Here is a 20,970-nt window from a genome sequence, read left to right as displayed (position 1 = left end):
CCCCTTTGTACTGGTTCTTGGTCCCGTATAAAATGGTTTTGCACTACGAGATTTTGTAGGAAACTAATTACCGTGTTAAGCGAGGATTACCTGTGTGTGTGTGTAGATACACAGGTGATAAATTGGAAATTATAGACCAATTAGCTTGTTATCCCACATCTAAAGTTGTTCACAAGGGTCATTACTAACAGATTAGAAAGAATACTTGATGAGAATCAACCGAAAGAGCAAGCTGGCTTTAGGACATGATTCTCAACTATGGATCACCTTCACGTAATATCACAGCTAATGGAGAAATCAAATGAATATAAAACACCATTATGCCTGACACTTGTGGATTATGAAAAGGCATTTGACTCCATTTGGCACTGGAAAGACAAGGCATAAATGCCCCATATATTATGATTTTGAAGAAAATATATGTGAATGCTACCTCCTTTATTAGACTAGACAAAGACAGTAGCAAATTTAAAATTGAGAAAGGAGTTTGACAAGGAGACACAATATCTCCGAAGTTGTTTCCTGCTGCCCTTGAGGAAGCTTTCAGCAGATTAGACTGGTCACAGAAAGGAGTCAATGTGAATGGAGAGTACCTAAACCATTTACGATTTGCAGATGACATTGTGGTCAAAAGCCACGATTCCAAAGAATTAGAGGAAATTCTTAATCAGTTATGCACAGTTAGTAAGGATTTTGGACTAAAGGTGAATATGGCTAAAACAAAAGTAATGATGACCAAGTATGCCACAGAAAGGGATATAATGATTGAAGGAGCAGTAATTGAAAAGGTGGAGTCATATACTTATCTGGAACAAATTATTAGCTGTAATAATGATAAATGGCCGGAAGTCAAGAGAAGAATAAATTTTGGATGGATAGCATTCAGGAAATATATTCACATACTGAGGAGCAATATCTAACTTTGTCTGAAAAGTAAAATAATGAACCAATGTATACTCCCCACCATGACTTATGGAAGTGAAACCTGGGCACTAACCAAAAGAATGGAAGAGAAGCTGAGAACTACACAGCAAAGAATGGAACGAATTATATTGGGAATCAGACTGTTAGATAAGAAGAGAAACACATGGATTAGGCAGCAAACTCAACTAAAGGACATTCTTATCAAAACTAAAACGGTCTTGGGAAGGACACATAGCTCGAAGACATGATGACAAATGGACTAAGAAAATAACAGAATGGTACCCAAGAGGAGCTAGAAGACAACGGCGGAGATGTATAGATGAAATTCACGAGTTTGTGGGTAGTAAATGGATGGCCATTGCACAAAACAGAAGGAACTGGAAAGTTGTTGGAGAGGCCTTCATTCTGCAGTGGATTGAAAATGGCTGATGATTGATGATGATATCGTATATAAAGTAATAAAAAGTTAAAAAATAAATTAATAATATACTCCTTGGTTAGCCAATCGGTGGGTACAAGTTTTCTACGTTTGGAAGACACCAAAGAGGTTAGGAGTATAGACTATAAATATGTACAAGCCTAGCAGCTATAGAATATCAGTTAGCCAAGCTATTATTGATATCAATGGTGTGGTTAATCAACTTTTTATATTCGATGATAAGGAGTGCTTTTTTGATATGGTAATACAGGTAAACTGTAGGAAACTGGTTGTTTAGAAGCTTATTGTACAGGTTTCTGATATTGTTAACTATCAATTTTTTGCTATTGCATATAGTGGCTATTCTGATACATTGAGACAGAATGATATTAGCATGTATCTTTTTGGAGATATTAGAATACAAGTGTGTGAAGTTAAAGACATTGAAGTTGAAGGCTTCCCGTTTATTGTATATATTGACTGTGGTGTTGAGGGTTATTAAGATCTATATCTAAATCAAGGCAGTTGGCTGCAAGGTTATTATTACTGGTTTTTTCCAAGGTGAGTTCTTCAGGATATACACTGAGTGATCACTGAATTATGACCACGCCTTATAAAACTGAATGTGACCCATTGACCATGTGAGGTACGAGAGTCCGGAGTCAGTTGACCTACACAGCATAGATGAAGTGTCAGTGGTTCAGTAGGTAGTAAAATTCCAAGCCTAATGGGTTAAAGGAAGGATTTATCGGACTTTGATAAAGGACAAATTGTGGGAGCTCGATGAGCTGGTGCCTCGATTTCCCAAATGGCTGAACTGGCGGGGTGTTCAAGAGCTGCCGTAGTTAAAGTGTACGAGGACTGGATTTCCAAGGATTTGGAAATCCAGTCCTCGTAGTCAAGGATTTCCCATAATCTGCCTTTGCCTGCCTAATGCCCCTTGTGACTTGGTTACAGACCAGCTTATATCTGTCATAGGCTTCCATGTCACCCATTAATTTATATGTATCCCATGCATTTTTCTTCTCTGCCATATGTCTCATTAGTTCATCTGACATCCATTTAGGCCTGAACCTTGAACAATATTTCTTAGTTGGTATGTAAAGCCTAGTAGCTTCCAGGTTAAATTCTTGGAATGCTTCCCATTTTGAATTTGCTGTTGGTAACATCATCAGTTGGTCCTACTGTATAGAATTTAAATACTGTCTAAGACTACGATGGTCTAAGACCATCGTAGTCGCCTTTACGAAAGCAAAAACCCTTCCCTTTGCTCCTGATGGTAGTTACCTCTTTGAATAAATCACAGTTCAGCACACTGTGATCACTGCCACAATTGTTCAGGGTGCTATTATAGGAATAGCAACCCCAAACTGCCCGAGCAAGATCTATTTGTGTCTTCTTCCGTATTCTTTATGCTTTTCTACCTTTCTATATATTTTTATTTCTCGTAAGCGATTAGTTTATTGAACGCAATATTCAAGATGCTCCTTTTATGCTATAAACACTGTTCTCGCCTAAAAAAAAAAGTTTAGTGATTATTTAACACTACTTTGCAAGCTTTTTACTCCTTTCTATCTGGGATGCATTAGCCAGCATAATTTAATTGTACTTTACATTATTTTAATTTTGATTATTTCCTTAACTTTCCCATTTCTTACACACTGGGTCACTATCGTATACTATAAATACTTCATTACAGATTTATGTTGTACTTTCATTACCCTCCCCTGCAGTACAGACCTTCTCTATGATCATATACCTACTCAACCTCAGTAAGTTATCCTACTTCTTAATCTTTGCGTAAGCCATATGACTTACATTTAAATTTTAACCCTTAGCTTCAATACTGAATTTCCACGAGTACGACATGCTGCATATATTTTATGCCAGAAACAGAGGCTGTCCTACTTGCCATTTTTCCCTTTTATTCCGGCGGCTGGCCCCAGAAGAAGGCGCTGAAATCATAGGACACAGCATTAAGTACTTCTAATTACATACTATCATCTTTCTATTCTTTGTTCTCCATAATTACAATTTCAGTTCCGTTAGCACTTTGACACTATCTACCTACCTTTATACTCTCTACTTATATATATATATGAGTAATAATATTATACAATTGTAATTCAACTGAACAGCTAAGTTTAGAGAATTTAAAACTCTTGTAAAAGAAAAAATTCAAACGTACCCACTGTATACATTAATAATTATTATTATTTTATTTATTTATTTTTTTTGTCTGATGTTATATTAGGTTGCTTCCTTCCTTGCACCATTTTCCACTACAAAGGGTACTAGGAAAGTTTTGCAATATGACGCAACAATGAATCACAGGAAGCTGCTTGTTGCTGCATGTTCATACGTGCATAGTAGCCGCTGCGCCAAGTCGATGGGCTCAGTTATTCATTAGTAGTGAGAGTGTAAAGTGCTTGCGATGGCATCGTGGTCACGAAATGAGATAAGGACAGTTTTGCGGTATAATTTCGTGCGTGGTTTAACCATAGACCAGTGCTTAGAAGAAATGACTCTTGCACTAGATGATGATTGTCCACATCGTACAACGATATTCAGGTGGTATAGAGAATTCCAGAGGGGAAATTTCACTCTGGAGGATTCTGAGAGGCCGGGAAGGCCACGAACGTCAGTTACGGAGGAAAACGTTACTGCTGTGAGGAAAATGCTTGACGAAAACAGGCGAGTGACCTACCAACAGATAGAGGATACTTTGGGCCTAAATGCACCAGCAATTCATTCGATTCTGCAAGATCATTTGCACGTAAAGAAACTTTGTTCTCTCTGGGTGCCGCATCAACTGACTGAAGAGCAGATGACACGACGTGTGACTTGGTGCCGGGAAATGTTAAAAAAGTTTGATAAGGGACAATCTCGGTATGTGAACAACATCGTGACAGGTAACGAGACTTGGCTGTACTATTACGATCTGCCGACCAAGGCTCAAAACAAAGTTTGGATCTTTGATGATGACGACACACCCGTAATTGTCAGAAAATCCCGATCTGTAAAGAAGAAAATGATAGCTGTATTTTTCAAATCGAGTGGAATTGTGGAACGTGTCGTTTTGGACACGCAGAAGACAGTCACAGCTAAGTGGTATACTGAACAATGCCTGCCTAAAGTCATTGGATCTATGAAGAACCTGCGGCCAAAGTCAAGAATGGACACCTGGTACCTCCATCACGATAATGCTCCAGCTCACCGCACCAAAGCCTGCACCGAATATTTGACCACAACAGGACTGAAACTTCTCGAGCACCCTCCCTACAGTCCAGACCTTGCTCCCTGTGACTTTGCACTGTTCCCGCATGTGAAAATGAAGCTAAAAGGGAGGCGGTTTTCCAGTGATGAGGACCTTCTACGGGCTTGGGACAACGAGTGTGCTTTACTCCCTAGTGAAACTTGGCAGAACTGGTTTAAAGATTGGTTTCGGAGGATGGAGAGGTGTATTGAATGTAGAGGAAATTACTTTGAAAAAATTAAATAAACAAAGCTGTATTGCAAAACTTTCCTAGTACCCTTTGTACTACTAATATTCATAATTAACTAAGCTTAAAAATAAATACTTACCACTTGCTGTCATTTAAGAATACTTATTGAAATTCCACAGTACAAAAATTGACCACTTTTAACTGAATATAATATTAGTTACATTTTGTGATTCAACTAAATACTGAATTTTGTACTGTATTAATAGCTAACTCATTAAGTATCAAAATCAAAAATCATGTTCATAAATACCTAATTTAAGAAATTTAGTAATACATTTGATAAAAAATGAAGTAATCCTGATTCTTAAAAATTGATATGAAAAAATAATTTCGTGTTTGTTCACTACTGAAAAACCTTTATCATATAGAGGGGAGATAATTTTTGCCCAGTTTGATTTGCATGCTAGATCAACACTTTTAAGATAAGATATTTAATCAGTCTTTAAAATAGTTAGAACCTGAAATCAATGGAATTTTTAAAAATTACATCAATTTCAGCATGATTATTTCAAGCTAAATAAATGACTTACCAATACACCATAAGAGAGGCACCACATTCCAGCAGAATAAATGGGAAGACAATATATGCCAAAGCTACTCTTGTAGTTAAGCATGTAAGAACATCATACCATGATGCTATTTGCCTACTCCCTTGAAAAAAAGGGCGAATGCTGCGACGCATCTAGTGAAATAGAAAAGGTCAGCTATTATAATGTTGTTCAACTTAGCACAACTTTTATGCAAATTCCCTCTGCCCCACCAAAAAGAGGGAGAAGGTTTTGAATAAAACATTTAACTGTTAGTGGTACCTTCTTGGTAATTGAATGACACTCAACAGTGATCCTTGTGGTACATCTCATTAGCACTTACAGCTCAAAGGAAAATAATGATAACAGAATTGTTTAAAATACTAAATGTGTTAATTCAACAGTGGTTATTTATTCAGTGGAAGTAGGGGAAGTGCAAAAAAAGTGCACACATTAAATCATGTTAAGTGTTACTTTTATTATGTCTTAGCACAGCACACAAAGTGTAATGAGAAAGTTTCTGGACTGTATGTTTTTTCTTTGTATTTGATGCAGATAGTAGTTATTCCTTCAAAAAAAAAAAAAAAAATATATATATATATATATATATCTACTATGACTAAATACAGTAAATTCAATAAATTTGCTTTGACTGGAAGAAGCTGTGGAAATTCTGGGTTTTGAGTTCTGCAAGAGTAATCAGAAGTTATTCTTAGATCAATGATATTGTCAGATCGTCTCCCCTTCATTATAAACTTCAGTTCTGGAAAAGTCACTGTGTGACTTTTCATTCATCAAGGAAGAACAGAAGGTAGGCAATAGCAGTTGTATGATTTTAGGTCTAGAATTCCTGCACATCTTTTTTTTTTAGAAGGTTTTTTTTTTCACATATCTTCATATAGATGCAACAGAGCATCTGTTTAGAAATGTTGATTTTCAGTTTGTTCCTGTAGGATGATTTTTTGATGCATAATTCTATCAACGTTACAAAACACAATGGGCATGCTCCTCAACACTTGAATGAACTTATCTGGACTATCTCAGAAATGTTTGTTTTGGACACTTACACAGTGAAAATTATTGTACCCATATTCCCTTCTAAACTCACCATAGGTGACAAAATGTGGCTTTTGTCACCTATGATGAGTTTAGAAGAGAATTAATGCATCTCTCCAATGGTTCTTAAAACTACCTGCTCACATACATTCACTGATCTGACTCTGTTTTTGTTAATCAGACAACAAACAAACCATGAATCTAGCAGAAATCCATCTAATGTTCAAATCTTTCATAAAAATGCTGTGGTATGAATATAAATGGGATTTGCAAATCATGGAAAATAAAACCCCTTCCTGTGAACAAGTTCTTTAATTCACTTCATTTATTTTAATGGATACTCCAAACGAGAAAGCAATTAGAATACAGTGAATTCCCGCTTTACAATTGGTTCACTTTACGATGGACTATTCATAATAAAATACCATTCACTATACAATAAGTGGTAAGCTCTGATCATGTTTGTGGATTGAATTTTAATTCTATTAAATGACGATTCTAATAAGCGAATTCTAATTCATTGGGGGGGTCAAAATTTAAAACAGTAAAAAGGATAAGCAATCAATAACATGACACTCATAAATTGCAACTAACATGATATGTGCAAGTAAAACATGGAGTAACAAGTTTACGAAGCTTAAAAATTAGGAATGAAGAGAAGCTTCTGAAAATTTATGATTGAAAATTTCAGTCTAGGTGAACCACATTTCACCATAATACTGAAAAAAACCCACAGAATTTTCAGCTATCAGTATTATCGCAGCAATAAGATAGAGTCCACTACCCATTTAGAATAGGCTGCACTAACAGAAAAGCGTGGTGCCTCCGTAGCCACATGGGTAGGAGCAGCAGTGCGTAGCACATGCTTCTTGATTAGACCAGGGTTCGAGCCTGTGACCACCAAATACGGAGGATGCGGAAAGGTCAGGGAATGACCACCGCATATCCCCGGAGGAATACGGCTTTAGTGCTAACGCTCCTAAAAAAAAAAAAAAACTAACAGAAAAGCCCAAAAAACCAGAAACTGCAAATTGTTTTTGTTTTATGGTAGCGACCTCCAGAAATGTGCTTTAGAAAATTATCACAAACGCATTCAAAATTGATTTTTATAACCAAACATATGATAACAATAAAAGTGCAGTGCATTTTAATGATTTCAATTGGTTTTTTGAAATTAAAGTGGCTGATTCCACTAACCAGTGATTATGTTAATTGGCGCCTACTTATTTCTGTTTATGATGGGATGGGCATACGATTGTTTCCAACCGGACCACATGGTCCTTCCTCTCAGCCAATAGCAGTGTTTGTAAACGTGTTGACCACGTGTTTTGTTTTTGCATCCTTTAGTTGAAGTGATTTTTTGTGTTGTGCTGTAATCAATATATTAGTTTTAATCAATATGTATAATTTCCATTTCTACAGGCTAAGAGTAGAAAACTTGCTTCTTGCCCTAATGGTAGCCGAGTATTCTGGTCTCTTGCCAAAGCTATTGGCCGCAACTTACGAGAACGAGTGTAGCCTGTGCGGACGTACATTTTTGCCGATCCTGGAACAGAGAAGTTTTTTCTGATTTATTTTCTGTTTTATTAGCTTAAATTGGAATATTAACTTATTTTCTAGAGTAGCTTTATATTCCTATTTACGATACTTAGATTAAAGTAACTTAGATAGAGATTTTGTAGATATTACTTAGTATTGGAAAGGGTATCAAATCCACGTGTTTACCGTTCGTAAAGAGCCGCCATTGTTACGCGATACATATCTCGAAATAGATAGCATAAGCTTAATATAGTATAGTATAGTACATAATATTGTCAATTAATCAGATAATTAATCTTGTTGAACTTCACTGTCAATTAAATTGTACTTTTAACTATACATATAACGACTTGGGTTACGTAACATAAATAATTAGTAAAAAATAAATAATTAATACTTAACTTGATACGGAAGTTATATAAAGGGATTTCGTAGATAACACTCGATACTGAAACATAAATATAGCGTTATAACTGTGTTGGGATATAAGTTTAGGGTTTTAATTTTGTACTGAAATTGAAATTTTATTGAAATTAAATTGAAATCATGACTCAGACCAGAGCAGCAAAGCAAAAGGCTCAAGCTAATGTGAGTGCTGTGGCTCAGGGGAGAACTGAGGGGGGCAGTTGCCCTCTGAATCATAGCCTATTAAAATGCACTCCTTGCTTGATGTTTGTGGAGCAGTCAGGTACAGGACATGACACTGCCATGGGGGATGTCTTTGTGTATGCACGATGCAAGGAGTGTAAGGAAATCAGGCGACAACTCAGCACTGTTATAGGCCTATATGAGAGCTTGAAGGACAGGGTGGATGCCCTCGAAGGATTAAAAGTGAGGGGCCAATAAAGCTCTCAGATGCCCACACCAATGCCAGAGCTTGCACTTGGTCATCGCGCAACACAGCGGCAGCCCCCAAGACAGAATGCGCTGGTCCCAAAGGAACTAGTAGTTGTAGGTGACTCTATTGTCAGGGAAACGGGAAACTTGCTTTGTAAAAAAGGATAGGTGGAACAGGACCAGGGTATGTCTGCCAGGGGCAAAGGTTGATGACGTTGTAGGGCGGATATCATCTTTTAAGGGCACAAAAGGTGATATAGTTGTATACGTTGGCACTATTGATATTAAGAGTAGGAGACAGACGGAATTACTTAACAAGTACAGGTCACTGTTGAAAAAAACCATGAATTAGGGTTGAATTTGAAAGTGTCTGCAATTCTGCCCAGACACGATAGGAGGGAGTATATGATGAGAGCCCTGTCGATCAATTCAGCCCTGGAAAGATTGTGCAAGGCTCAAGGGGTTGAATTTTTTTCAGCCTGGTCTGTACTTGTTAACAGGAGAGACTGCTTCTACAGGAATGAGATACACTTAAATATAAAGGGTGCAAGAATGTTTGCTGATGCTATCGAGGCAGTGTTAGGTGGGTCGGAAAACTGCTAGATTGGGGGGATACAAGGACTAATAGATTAACAGTAGCCACTGGCAGAGGTGAAAGTGATTCTTGCACTGCTTCTATTGGAATGAGCAGCAGCCTGGAAAATAAGATGCAGGATATTTCCGAGACTGCTGGGACTCAATGGGGTACAAATAAACACATAGGTTGTGTTAGGGTAGCTAAGAAAAAGAACAGGTACATGTATACTTGCGTGTACACCAATGCTAGGAGTTTAGTAAATAAATTTGATGAATTTGAGGTATTGCTCAAAATATCAAAGGCAGATACTGTGAGGATTTCAGAGAGGTGGTGTCACACAGATATAAGGGAATGCAGAACTGGAATTTGGGGAGTACAATGTCTACAGAAGAGATAGACAGGATAGGAAGGGAGGAGGGGTTATGCTATTAGTTAAGAAATACATAAAATCCAAGGAAGCGAAGCCAGTCGACAGTGCAGTGTCGAGTCAGTTTGGTGTGATATAAGCATTGGGAAATCAAAATTGAGAGTAGGAGTGTGCTATAGGCTTAATGACTCTGATGAGTATAATAAGAAACTGTACGGGGAAAGTGGGCCAGTAAATCAGAGAGTCTTATAATGGTGGATTTTAATTTCCCAGTATATTGACTGGAATTTGGGGGCTGGTCACTCACACACTAGCAAGGCTTTTGTGGATTTATTGGATGATTATTTTCTACATCAGCATGTTAGGGAGGCAACTAGAGGGAGTAATACTCTTGATTTGATTATCAGTAGTGATTCTTCATGCATTAAGAATCTGCAGGTAAATGAACCACTAGGTGGCAGTGATCACAGTGTGCTGAAGTGGGATTTACTCAAAGAGGTAACTACCATCAGGGGGTAAAGGGAAGGGTTATTGCTTTCGTAAAGGCGACTACGATGGACTGAGAGAGTATTTAAATTCTATACAGTGGGACCAATTGATGATGTTAACAACAGCAAATTCAAAATGGGAAGCATTCAAAGAACTTATCTTGAAAGCTACTAGGCTTTACATACCAACTAAGAAATATTGTTCAAGGTTTAGGCCTAAGTGGATGTCAGATCAACTAATGAGACATATGGCAGAGAAGAAAAATGCATGGGATACATACAAATTAACACGTGACACAGAAGCCATTGATAGATACAAGTTGATCTGTAACCAAGTTACAAAGGAGGTTAGGCAGGCGAAGGCAGATTACGAGAAATCTTTGGCAAGGGATGCAAAGAAAAACGGCAAAGAGTTCTTTACTTATGTAAACTCTAGAAGGAAGGAGATGAATCAGATTGGTCCACTTGATATTGATGGATCAACTGTTGATGATCCTGATCAGGTAACTAATAAACTGAATGAGTATTCTGCATCGACATTCACACAGGAGGAGTTATTCAGAGAGGAGAATGCCAGAGGTGTATTCAACTCTGGCAGTAAGCTAGAGAATCTTGCAATAACTGAGAGTAAAGTGGAGGAGAAATTGTTGAAGATAAATACAAGAAAGGCACCTGGGGTGGATGGGATCTATCCAGTTATATTAAAGGAGGCAGCAAAGGAAGTTAGCAAACCCATAGCCATAATTATGAGAGCTTCCTTGGACTCAGGGGAAGTACCCATGGACTGGAGATGTGCAAATGTGACCCCAATTCACAAAGGAGGATCAAAGGGCAACACAAGTAATTATTGACCTGTTATTTTAACTTCTGTTCCTGGAAAATTAATGGAGGCACTGGTTAAAGAAGCACTGCAGGATCATCTAGACAAGACTTCAGTTATAGCTCAGACACAGCATGGTTTTGTTAAGGGGAAGTCTTGCCTGACCAATTTGATTGGATACTATGATGCAGTCACAAAAGAACTGGATGCAGGGAATAACTTTGATATTATATACTTGGATCTTAGAAAGGCTTTTGGTACTGTTGAACATGGAAGACAGCTGCACAAATTGGAGCAGTGTGGCATTGGAGGCAAATTGCTGCTATGGATAAAGGGATGGTTGAAGGGGAGAAGATAGAGAGTGGTAATCAATGGACACTGCTCATCGTGGGCTAATATTATTAGTGGAGTCCCTCAGGGTTCAGTATTGGTCCATTATTGTTTTCTGTATTTATAAATGATATTGATGATGGTATATCAAACTTAATGTCCAAGTTTGCAGATGATACAAAGGTTGGCAGGGTTGTCAAGGACACTACTGACACTATGCTACTCCAAAAGGATCTGGAAAGGTTGAGCAAATGGGCTGAGAGGTGGCAAATGAAGTTTAACATTGACAAATGTAAAGTACTACATATGGGGAAACAGCAAACCCAGGGCAACATATCAACTCTGTGGTACTACACAGACAGTGGTAGAGAATGAAAGGGACCTGGGGGTAATTGTGCAGGTAGATATGAAGTTTTCTGAGCAGTGCAGACGGGCTGCAAGAGTAGCTCATGGTGTATTGTCGATGATATATATGAATTTTTCTAGCAGGGATAAGGAGGTGATTATTCCCTTGTATAAGGCAATGGTCAGGCCACACCTAGAGTACTGTATACAGGTCTGGAGGCCTCATTTCAAGAAGGATGTAGAGATGCTGAAACGAGTACAGAGAAGGGCAACAAGATTAGTGAATGGAACAAAGGGGTGCTCTTACGAAGAAAGGCTTAAAAATTTTGCAAATTACAGTGTCTGGGGACTAGGCACCAGCGAGGTGATCTGATAGAGGTGTATAAAGCCTTGAATGGTTTGAGCATGCTCAATGCTGATGGGATTCTTCCTCTTGCTCAGAATAATTGCCTGAGAGGGCATAAATTCAAATTGAGAAAAGACAGATGTAGGATAGACGTGAGGAAATTTGCCTTTTGCCAGCGGGTGGTTGGTTGTTGGAATAGATTTCCATCCCTTGTCATGGAAGTTGATAGCCTAAATAAGTTTAAGGCTCGGCTGGACAGGTATTTCGAACGAACAGAGGGGTGAAGTGGAAGTGGTTATTTATTTTTTTATTTATTTATTTATTATTATTTTATTTTTTTTAATTTTTGGTTGATGCTGCATAAGCTTGCTTTCTTGCATCAAATGCCTCTACTAATGCTAGATATAAGCTGGTCTGTAACCAAGTCACAAAGGAAGTTAGGCAGGCAAAGCCAGATTACAAGAAATCTTTTGCAAGAATGCAAAGAAAAACAGTAAAGAGGTCTTTACTTATGTAAACTGTAGAAGGAAGGAGATGAAACACATTGGTCCACTGGATATCGATGGTTCAACTGTTGAGGATCCTGCTCAGGTAGCTAACAAACAAAATGAGTATTTTGCATCTACATTCACACATTATCTCCAGGGGTTCACATCTGGTGAGAATGGGCTTGGCACACCCAGGGTCCTGAGCTGGATATCATCATTCTTCTCTTTCTTGGTGATTCCCTTCTACCTCTCTCTCTCTTTGGGTAATTCAGAATTTTTTTTTTTTTTTGCCTGGTGCAGCATAAGCCTCAGGCTTCCTTGTACCATATGGCTAATAATAATAATAATAATAATAATAATAACTTTTGCCAATCTCTGCTCCCACCTCTGTCCATACCAGATGGTTCTGTTGTCACTTCAGCCAAGGATAAAGCTGACCTCCTAGCATTCTATTTTTCTTCCAGCTGATGTATTAATGATCTTGGTAAAACACCTCCCACCATTCCCAACACGCTCCATTCAATGCCTCCTGTGGTCTTCCGTCAAAAGGATATCAGAAAGATTTTAATAAATCTTGATGCTAAGAACGCTCCAGGTCCTGATCGTATTTCTCCACTTGTTCTCAAAACCTGTGCTGCTGAACTTCTATTCTTTGCCGCCTTTTTTCACTTTCTTATTCCAAAGGTGCTTTTCCTTCTGCTTGGAAATTTGCTCATATCCAGCCAGTTCCTAAAAAGGGTGACAAATCCCTCCCATCCAATTATCATCCCATTGCAATTACTTCTACTCTTTCTAAAGTAATGGAGAAATCAATTAACGGCCAATTCTTAAACAACTTAGAAACCTAGAAACCTTCCGTCTGATCAACGATCACCAGTATGGATTCCGTCAGTGTCGATCCACTGGTGATATTCTGGCTTATGTTACCTATTTATGGACTAATTCAATGGAAATATTCTGGCTTATGTTACCCATTTATGGACTAATTCAATGGAAAGGTTCGGTGAATGGGAGTCTAACCTGGGGACCTGGGAGTCTAAAACGCTGATGGAACTGATATTCGGGTGACACTCAAGTCAAGTTGTCCCAATTTTGGTAAAGTCCAGACGGTCTGTGACAGCCAAATCCTCTGCTTGCACCTTCACGATGCTGGGACTGTTAGTAATCCTGGGTATAACGTTCATGCACAAGTACATGGTGGGTGACCACCCAGGTGTGAACCAATATAAGCAGCGGTCGAGGTGTGGCGCCCACACCACATGGAGGAACGCTGCCCCTCTATGTTACCAGGCAGTACTAGGTGGTAGATGACTCTCATCAACCAGCGAAATACCACCACTTTACTTATTGGAGGCTTGAAGTGGTGGAACCCATGTTTAGTCTCTAGAGCTAAGTTCCGGTCAACAATTCCCTATCTCTTCCATCATGCAGTATGATTGATGACTTTTGAGGTTATGATGAACGTCGTGGGGAGATCCAATATTCCTTACATTTCAAGGGTACTGCTCTAAAACTGTGTTCGCAGGCTGGCTGCTAATTAGTACATCGGACCAAACCTATTGGTAACTCTCTGGGAGGCTTCCGGATCAGCTAGTGTATAATCTTGCTACCTCTACTCTGCCAGATAGTGACTGGAGGGAGTCTGAGTAGTGTGTATGCGGGGAGCATTGTTGAGGCCACGTTATGTCAAGGATCTGGGTATATTCTTACAATGTGTATGCCATATCCAAAAATTTCATTACTTCATACGGCATGTCCACCCACTTTTTCTTACTATTGAATACACCATGAATTGTCAAACTAATAGAGCAAGCTTATCTGTGAAAAGATAAACCTCCCAAGCACTTCCTAATTCATTTCACAAATATACGTGGTCTCAATTCTAATCTCAACGATGTCCATTTCCACTTGAAGTCTGTCAAACCCCATGTACTTTTTCTGACAGAATCTCAGTTATCGGTTGATTCAACTACTGCTCATCTCAGATGGCCAAATTATTCGCTGTATGATTCCTTTTGCCTCAAATGTGGTACTTGTGCATATGTCCGTTCTGATATTCCCTGTCAGAGACTTGGCAATTTGGAATCTCCTCTCTTTGATCTTCTCTGGCTTAAAATCTCTCTACCTCATTCTGTCAAATTCATCTGTTGTTTCTACCATTCTCCCAACTCAACTAATCACTTGGAGCTCTTTGACTTCCTCTCTTTGCAACTTGACTTTCTCCAGTCCAATTTTCCTAACAGTGAGGTAATTTTCCTTGGTGATTTTAATGTTCACAACTCCAGCTGGCTTCTGTTTTCTAGTCACACTGACCCAGCAGGTCTAGATGCTGAGTCTTTTGCAATTACTAATGACCTAGCACAGATTGTTCATTTACCTACAAGAATACCGGACAATCCTAATCATACAGCCAATACGCTTGATCTTTTTCTCACAAACAACCCTTCTAAGTACACAGTCGAAGTGAGAGGTCCTTTAGGCACTTCAGATTACAACTGGGTGATTGTCTCTTCTCCAATGGAACCTTTATCTCATGGCTATTCCCAACCTCGTGTTGTTTGGCATTACAAGAATGCAAAATGGGATGACCTGCGAGACTTCTTTTCTTCTTTTCCTTGGTCGGATTACTGTTTCATAACTTCTGATGTCAACGTTTGCTCAGATCATGTCAGTGAAATTATTCTTACAGGAATGGAATCCTTGATCCCACACTCCACTTTAAAATCTCGTCCTTTATCTAAACCTTGTTTTTCCAAAAAATGTGCTAAGGCTGTTCAAGAGAAAAATGTTGCATATCGTAATTGGCTTGTTTCTAATTCTTCAGTTTCATTTTCTGCCTACACCAAAGCTCGCAACAATTGTAAAGCAGTTATTAATCAGTCCAAACTAGAGTTTGAACAGGCTAAAAGTAGAAAACTTGCTTCTTGCCCTAATGGTAGCCAAGCATTCTGGTCTCTTGCCAAAGCTATTGGCCGCAACTTTTGCCCATCTCTGCTCCCACCTCTGTCCAAACCAGATGGTTCTGTTGTTACTTCAGCCAAGGATAAAGCTGACCTGCTAGCATCCCATTTTTCTTCCAGCTAAAATTTTAGAGAGATAAATAGTTTAGTTATATAGCAGAAATTTCAACTTCTGAGGTCTTGGAATGAATTACCAAAAAACAATGTGTTATTGGGTACACATTAAGATATTTTCGCAATACAATAAAGTGTCTCTGGAACAGATTAATATCATATAGCCACTCCCTGGCTTATGTAATACTCGAGTTACATAAATTTGACTTTACATAAGTTTTTGCCAGCCGGTTCACACTTAAAAAATCCGTGGAAACTTATTTTGCATCCCATAGGAATAAATGGAGGTATCGTGAAAATATTGTAATGTGAACCCAATAACACATTGTTGGGGTTTTTTTTTTTTGGTAATTCGTTCCAAGACCTCGGAAGTTGAAATTTTTGCTATATAACTAAGCTCTTTATCTCTCTAAAAGGTAATTTTTATAATGGAAATTGCACTACACTTTCATCGTTATCATATGTTCTGTTATAAGAGTCAATTTTGAACACCTTTGAAATGCCACGTGTGATATTTTTCTAAAACACATTTCTGGAGGTCACTACCATAAAACAATGAAAACAATTTGCACTTTCAGGTTTATTGAGTTTTTCTGTTAGCACAATAAATGGGTAATAAACTATCTTATTGCATTTGCGATAATACCAATAACTGGAATTCTGTGGGTTTTTACATTATGGTATTACGGTGAAATGAGTTCCCCTTCACTGAAATCTTCAATCATATAAAAAACATAAGTAAGTTTTCAGAATCTTCTCTTCATTCCTATTTACTTATTACAATGATGAAGGGAAAGCAACCAGTGGAAAGTACAAGTGGTGGCAGTGATAGGAAATGGAACAAAATTGATTTAGAAATGAAGATGATTAATTAAGAATTATGAAGCAGGACAAAGTTTGTCATTTATTGCAAGGAATTAGGTCTCACTGCTTCAACTGTGAGACCTAATTGCATAAACTGAATACTATTTTAAGGGACAACGCGCGTATAAAAGAACATGTTAAAGGATCAACGCAGCTCAATGATGAAAGCCTCATTTTGAAGAATTTTATAGCTGAAATTCAGTTTAACTACTGTAATAGCTGAATCGATGCGTGGGTTATGATTATGAGATTGAACATGCTGTGTTAATTCTGTACCCGATAAATTAGATTTTAAGCTATTAAAGTGGTAGTAGGCACGTGTGTTAGAAATTTTTGATGTCCCAAATTTAGCTGTTGTACTTACTACCAATGTAACATGCTTGACAATCTGATTGCCATCTAATCATATATATATTGTTATTATAATCCTATGTTGTCCTGTATGAATTAAATTTAGAACCTAATTTATTATAAGATGTAAATATTAACTTGATATCTGTATTCTTAAAAACCTGTCGAAGTCATCTAGCATATTGTTGATGGTATGGAAGGACGATAAGGGGTTTGTGTATCTTATTCAAATGGTTATTAATACTATTATGGACTTTAGTAATGGTTTCTTTTATTAGTTGTAATGGTTATTTCCTATCGATAAATTTTTAGTGAAGTATTGCAATTCTGTGGATAGATCTGCTTGTGTGTGACTATATTTAATAGCATTATGTATCTGATTATAAAGAACTGCTTTTTTTATGTATAGAGGATGGTGCGAGTAGTAATGTAAGAACTTCCCTGTATATGTTGGTGCTTAAAATTGTACCGATTTTAAGTATAGTGAGATTTAGAAAATTAATTTTATTATCGATTTCTACTTCAAGGGTAAATTTGAGTCTCTCATGCATTGTATTAAATGTCACATAAAGTGTAAATAGTTGTTTCATTACCTATTAATAATAGGTATTTAATACCTATTATTACCTATTAAATTTATTACCCACGGCTATTACAGTAGTTAAACTGAGGCTCTCGTCATTGAGTGGTTTAAGCGCCACGCATCATTCAACATATTAAACATGAAGGTTCCAATCAACTTCTCCCCTATTTGGAATTTAGCACGTATAAAGTTTCCACATGCACTGAAATGCATTTCGAGAACTTAAACTAGTATATAACATACTTTGCGTGTTCTTCTCTTCCCACTATAGCTAACTGAGGGTGGTTTTGTAGGTCGCTCGTACACGGATATTAGCTTTTATCTCACTTTATTTTAATATTTGATTTTAATAAGACAACTATAGAATGGAATGTGCACTTTCCTTTCTTAGGAAAATTTTAACATTTTTTAAGCTCATAATTTAGTAAATTTTAATTTTTTTTAAATTCAAAATTACTTTAAGTTATGAATAGCTACTAATCGGAATTTAAAAGTTTTATAACTACTATGTACCTGTTATAAGTTTCATCAAACCAAACGGATTACTATGAGGTGAGTGCTGATAATTAAGCTACACTATACCCGTCGTATAGTGTAGCTTAATAACCATTTGAATAAGATACACAACCCCCTTATCATCCTTCCATACCATCAACAATCTAACTAACAATATATTAAATAAAATGTGTATTAATGGGTAATATACATAAGTTTTCATTCATACACATGATGGATTGTAGAAGATTATTTTTTACTGTTTAGATTGCCACTATGAAAAAGGTTGAAATACACTGGACTAGACTATCCTCTGTACAGGCTGATGGAGGTCAAATGGTAACAAAAATGCTGCATAGACCTGAAGGAGAGTTCAAACTTCTGTTGGGTGGTTTCTGATATATATTGCATTCCTATTATCATCACTTAAAATTCTTTAAGTGATGATAATAGGAATGCATTAGAGGGTCTAAATGCAAAAGTTCTTGGGGATCTGATTGAGGTCTATCCCAGGTGAGTATGGGCTTGGCACACCCAGGGTCCTGAGCTGGATATCACCATTCTTCTCTTTCTTGGTGCTCTCTCTCTCTCAGGGTAATTCAGAAATTTTTATTTTATTTGGTGCAGCATAAGCCTCAGGCTTCCTTGCACCATATGGTTAATAATAATAAGACCTTACAGTTTGAATAAATTCAAAGATCAACAGGATATTACCTGTATGCGGAGGAAAGCATATAATTTGTATTTTCTTTTTTTTTTTGCCAGTGCAGCAAAAGTCCATGGCTTCCTTGCACTATATGGCGAATATTATTATTACATACAATTTTTTAATTTCAACAAACTTACAAATTCGTCAAAAAAATATATATATATATATATATCTTACTCATTCCAGTTGGCTCACACTATTTGTGAACTCAAGTGCAAAAGGATTAAAGAATATCGTTAAATTCCTTTAAATGTTATTAAAAATTATTTTCTGTTTCCTATCTAAATAATAAATGGATTCAAAATCTATTCGCTCCCATCACTTCTCAACAAAAGTGTTACATTAAAAAAAAAAATCAAGAAATCAGAAAATAGTTTGTGTTAATCATTCATGGTTTCTCGTCTGAAAGTTAAACAAATCCAAAGTCTACTACTAATAAGAAACAGAAAAATATAAACTGATCATTTTTAACTGAAAAAGGTTTAGAAGAAAGGAAAAAAAATCTAATTGGCCATTGTCAATGTTAGCATTTCAGAAGAACCACTGCAATCACTCATAGCCAAGAGAAAGAACCTTTGAGCATTTCTTTCAATTGCACTACAAGTGTAAAAAATAACTTACAGAAACTCAAATTATATGCTAATACAGTTTTACAATATTAACATTAATGAAGTTCTACTGTGAACATAAACAACTCACTGATCTTGCTGCCAAAGTAAATATAGCACCTCCCAAGAAGGTGAAGTAATAACCAGGATAAAAACCATGCCACACAGCAGAGAGGACATAGGTCCATAATGTTTTATTGGATGGAGCCCGGTCATATGCTATCATTCGAAGCCAAACCTGAGTAGATTTGTTCCACGTTTCCAGAGTTTCCCGGAAATTTAAAGAAAGCTGAAAACCAAAAATAAATATTTTGTGAATTTGCATAGTCTTTTCTGAAATTCTAAATCAAAATCTGCACAGTCTACTTTAAAAGCAAAACATAATAAAAAATATATATGAAAGATTATTGCAGCCAAGCATACATATGCTGGAAGTAATTATTACCCCACTAAGAAATGCAATTTTATTAACAATTATTCTTGCATGGTTAATTGTTCTCTGTTTGTCTCTTAATATACAGGTGTAAGAAATTCTACTATCCCTATAATGTACCAACTTAGATGATAGTACAGAATGATACGTTAGTGGCTATGAGTTCATTTCATGCTTTTATCTTTCAATATCTTTGTTTGAATTTGTTTTAGGGAAGACAGATTAAATGTAGAATGATACCCTGGGCATACAAGTTTTTGTTTCCGGAAACAGTGCATTTATCAACATCAAACTCACTGATTTATGTCTCTTACTGGCATCAAATTGTAGATCACGAAAACTTCTTTACTGGTATTTTTATAAGCAACAGGTACTATCAAGTGAATACTATACTTAAATTTTCCACTGACATCAGAACTGATTGATAGCTCCTGATGCAAACACAAATATCTTTTAACAACGGTTGCCAGTCATGACTAGGAAGTAACCAGCAAGAGGCATACATCATGGAATTTGATTTCAACAAACATTCCAATAATATAATGCAAATCTAGTAGTAGTAATAGAGGCATGTGATGCAAGAAAGCAAGCATATGAGCTTATGTAGCATTACAACAAAAAAAAAAAAAAAAAAAATTTCACACAACCATTCTGTATAAAAGTTTGTCCAGTTCCTCCTTGAATTTATTTAAGCCATCAACTTCCACAACAACAGATGGACGTTTGTTCCAGCAATTAACCACCAGCTGGCTAAAGGCAAATTTCCGCACATCTGTTGTACAACTGATTCGTAATCTGAGCAAACAGAAGAAAGCCTTGAATGGTTTGAGCATGCTCAATGCTGATGGGATTCTTCCTCTTGCCCAGAATAATCACCTGAGAGGGCATAAATTCAAATTGAGGAAAGACAGATGTAGGATAGATGTGCGGAAATTTGCCTTTAGCCAGCGGGTGGTTGGTAGGTGGAACAGATTTCCATCCCTTGTCGTGGAAATTGATAGCCTAAATAAGTTTAAGGCTCAGCTGGACAGGTATTTTGAACGAACAGAGGGGTGAAGTGGAAGTGGTTATTTTTTATTTATTTATTTTACTTTATTTTTTTTGGTTGATGCTGCATGAGCTTGCTTTCTTGCATCAAATGCCTCTACTAATGCTAATCCCATCAGAATGCGGCATGCTCAACCCATTCAAGGCCTTATACACCTCAATCAGATCACCTCGCAGGTGCCTAGTCTCCATCTCCAGCTGCTGCAATTTGCAGAACTTAAGCTTTTCTTGGTAAGAG

General features: G+C 37.1%; 1 protein-coding gene across 1 annotated transcript in view; it reads right to left on the bottom strand.

The window, feature by feature from the left end:
- Positions 1-20,970, bottom strand: part of oys (lysophospholipid acyltransferase 6) — a 284,099-nt gene that overhangs the window by 10,791 nt on the left and 252,338 nt on the right. Inside the window, exons 11-12 of the mRNA XM_090376225.1 lie at positions 19,344-19,541; positions 5,379-5,530 (exon numbers count right to left, since the gene is read on the bottom strand). Coding sequence (XP_090232351.1) covers positions 5,379-5,530; positions 19,344-19,541 — 350 coding nt within the window. The remainder of the gene's footprint in view (positions 1-5,378; positions 5,531-19,343; positions 19,542-20,970) is intronic.

Source organism: Mastigoproctus giganteus, chromosome 6, assembly GCF_048544385.1.
Source record: "Mastigoproctus giganteus isolate SK-2022 chromosome 6, ASM4854438v1, whole genome shotgun sequence".
NCBI lineage: Eukaryota > Metazoa > Arthropoda > Arachnida > Uropygi > Thelyphonidae > Mastigoproctus > Mastigoproctus giganteus.
This window is presented reverse-complemented; position numbering and strand designations above follow the sequence as displayed.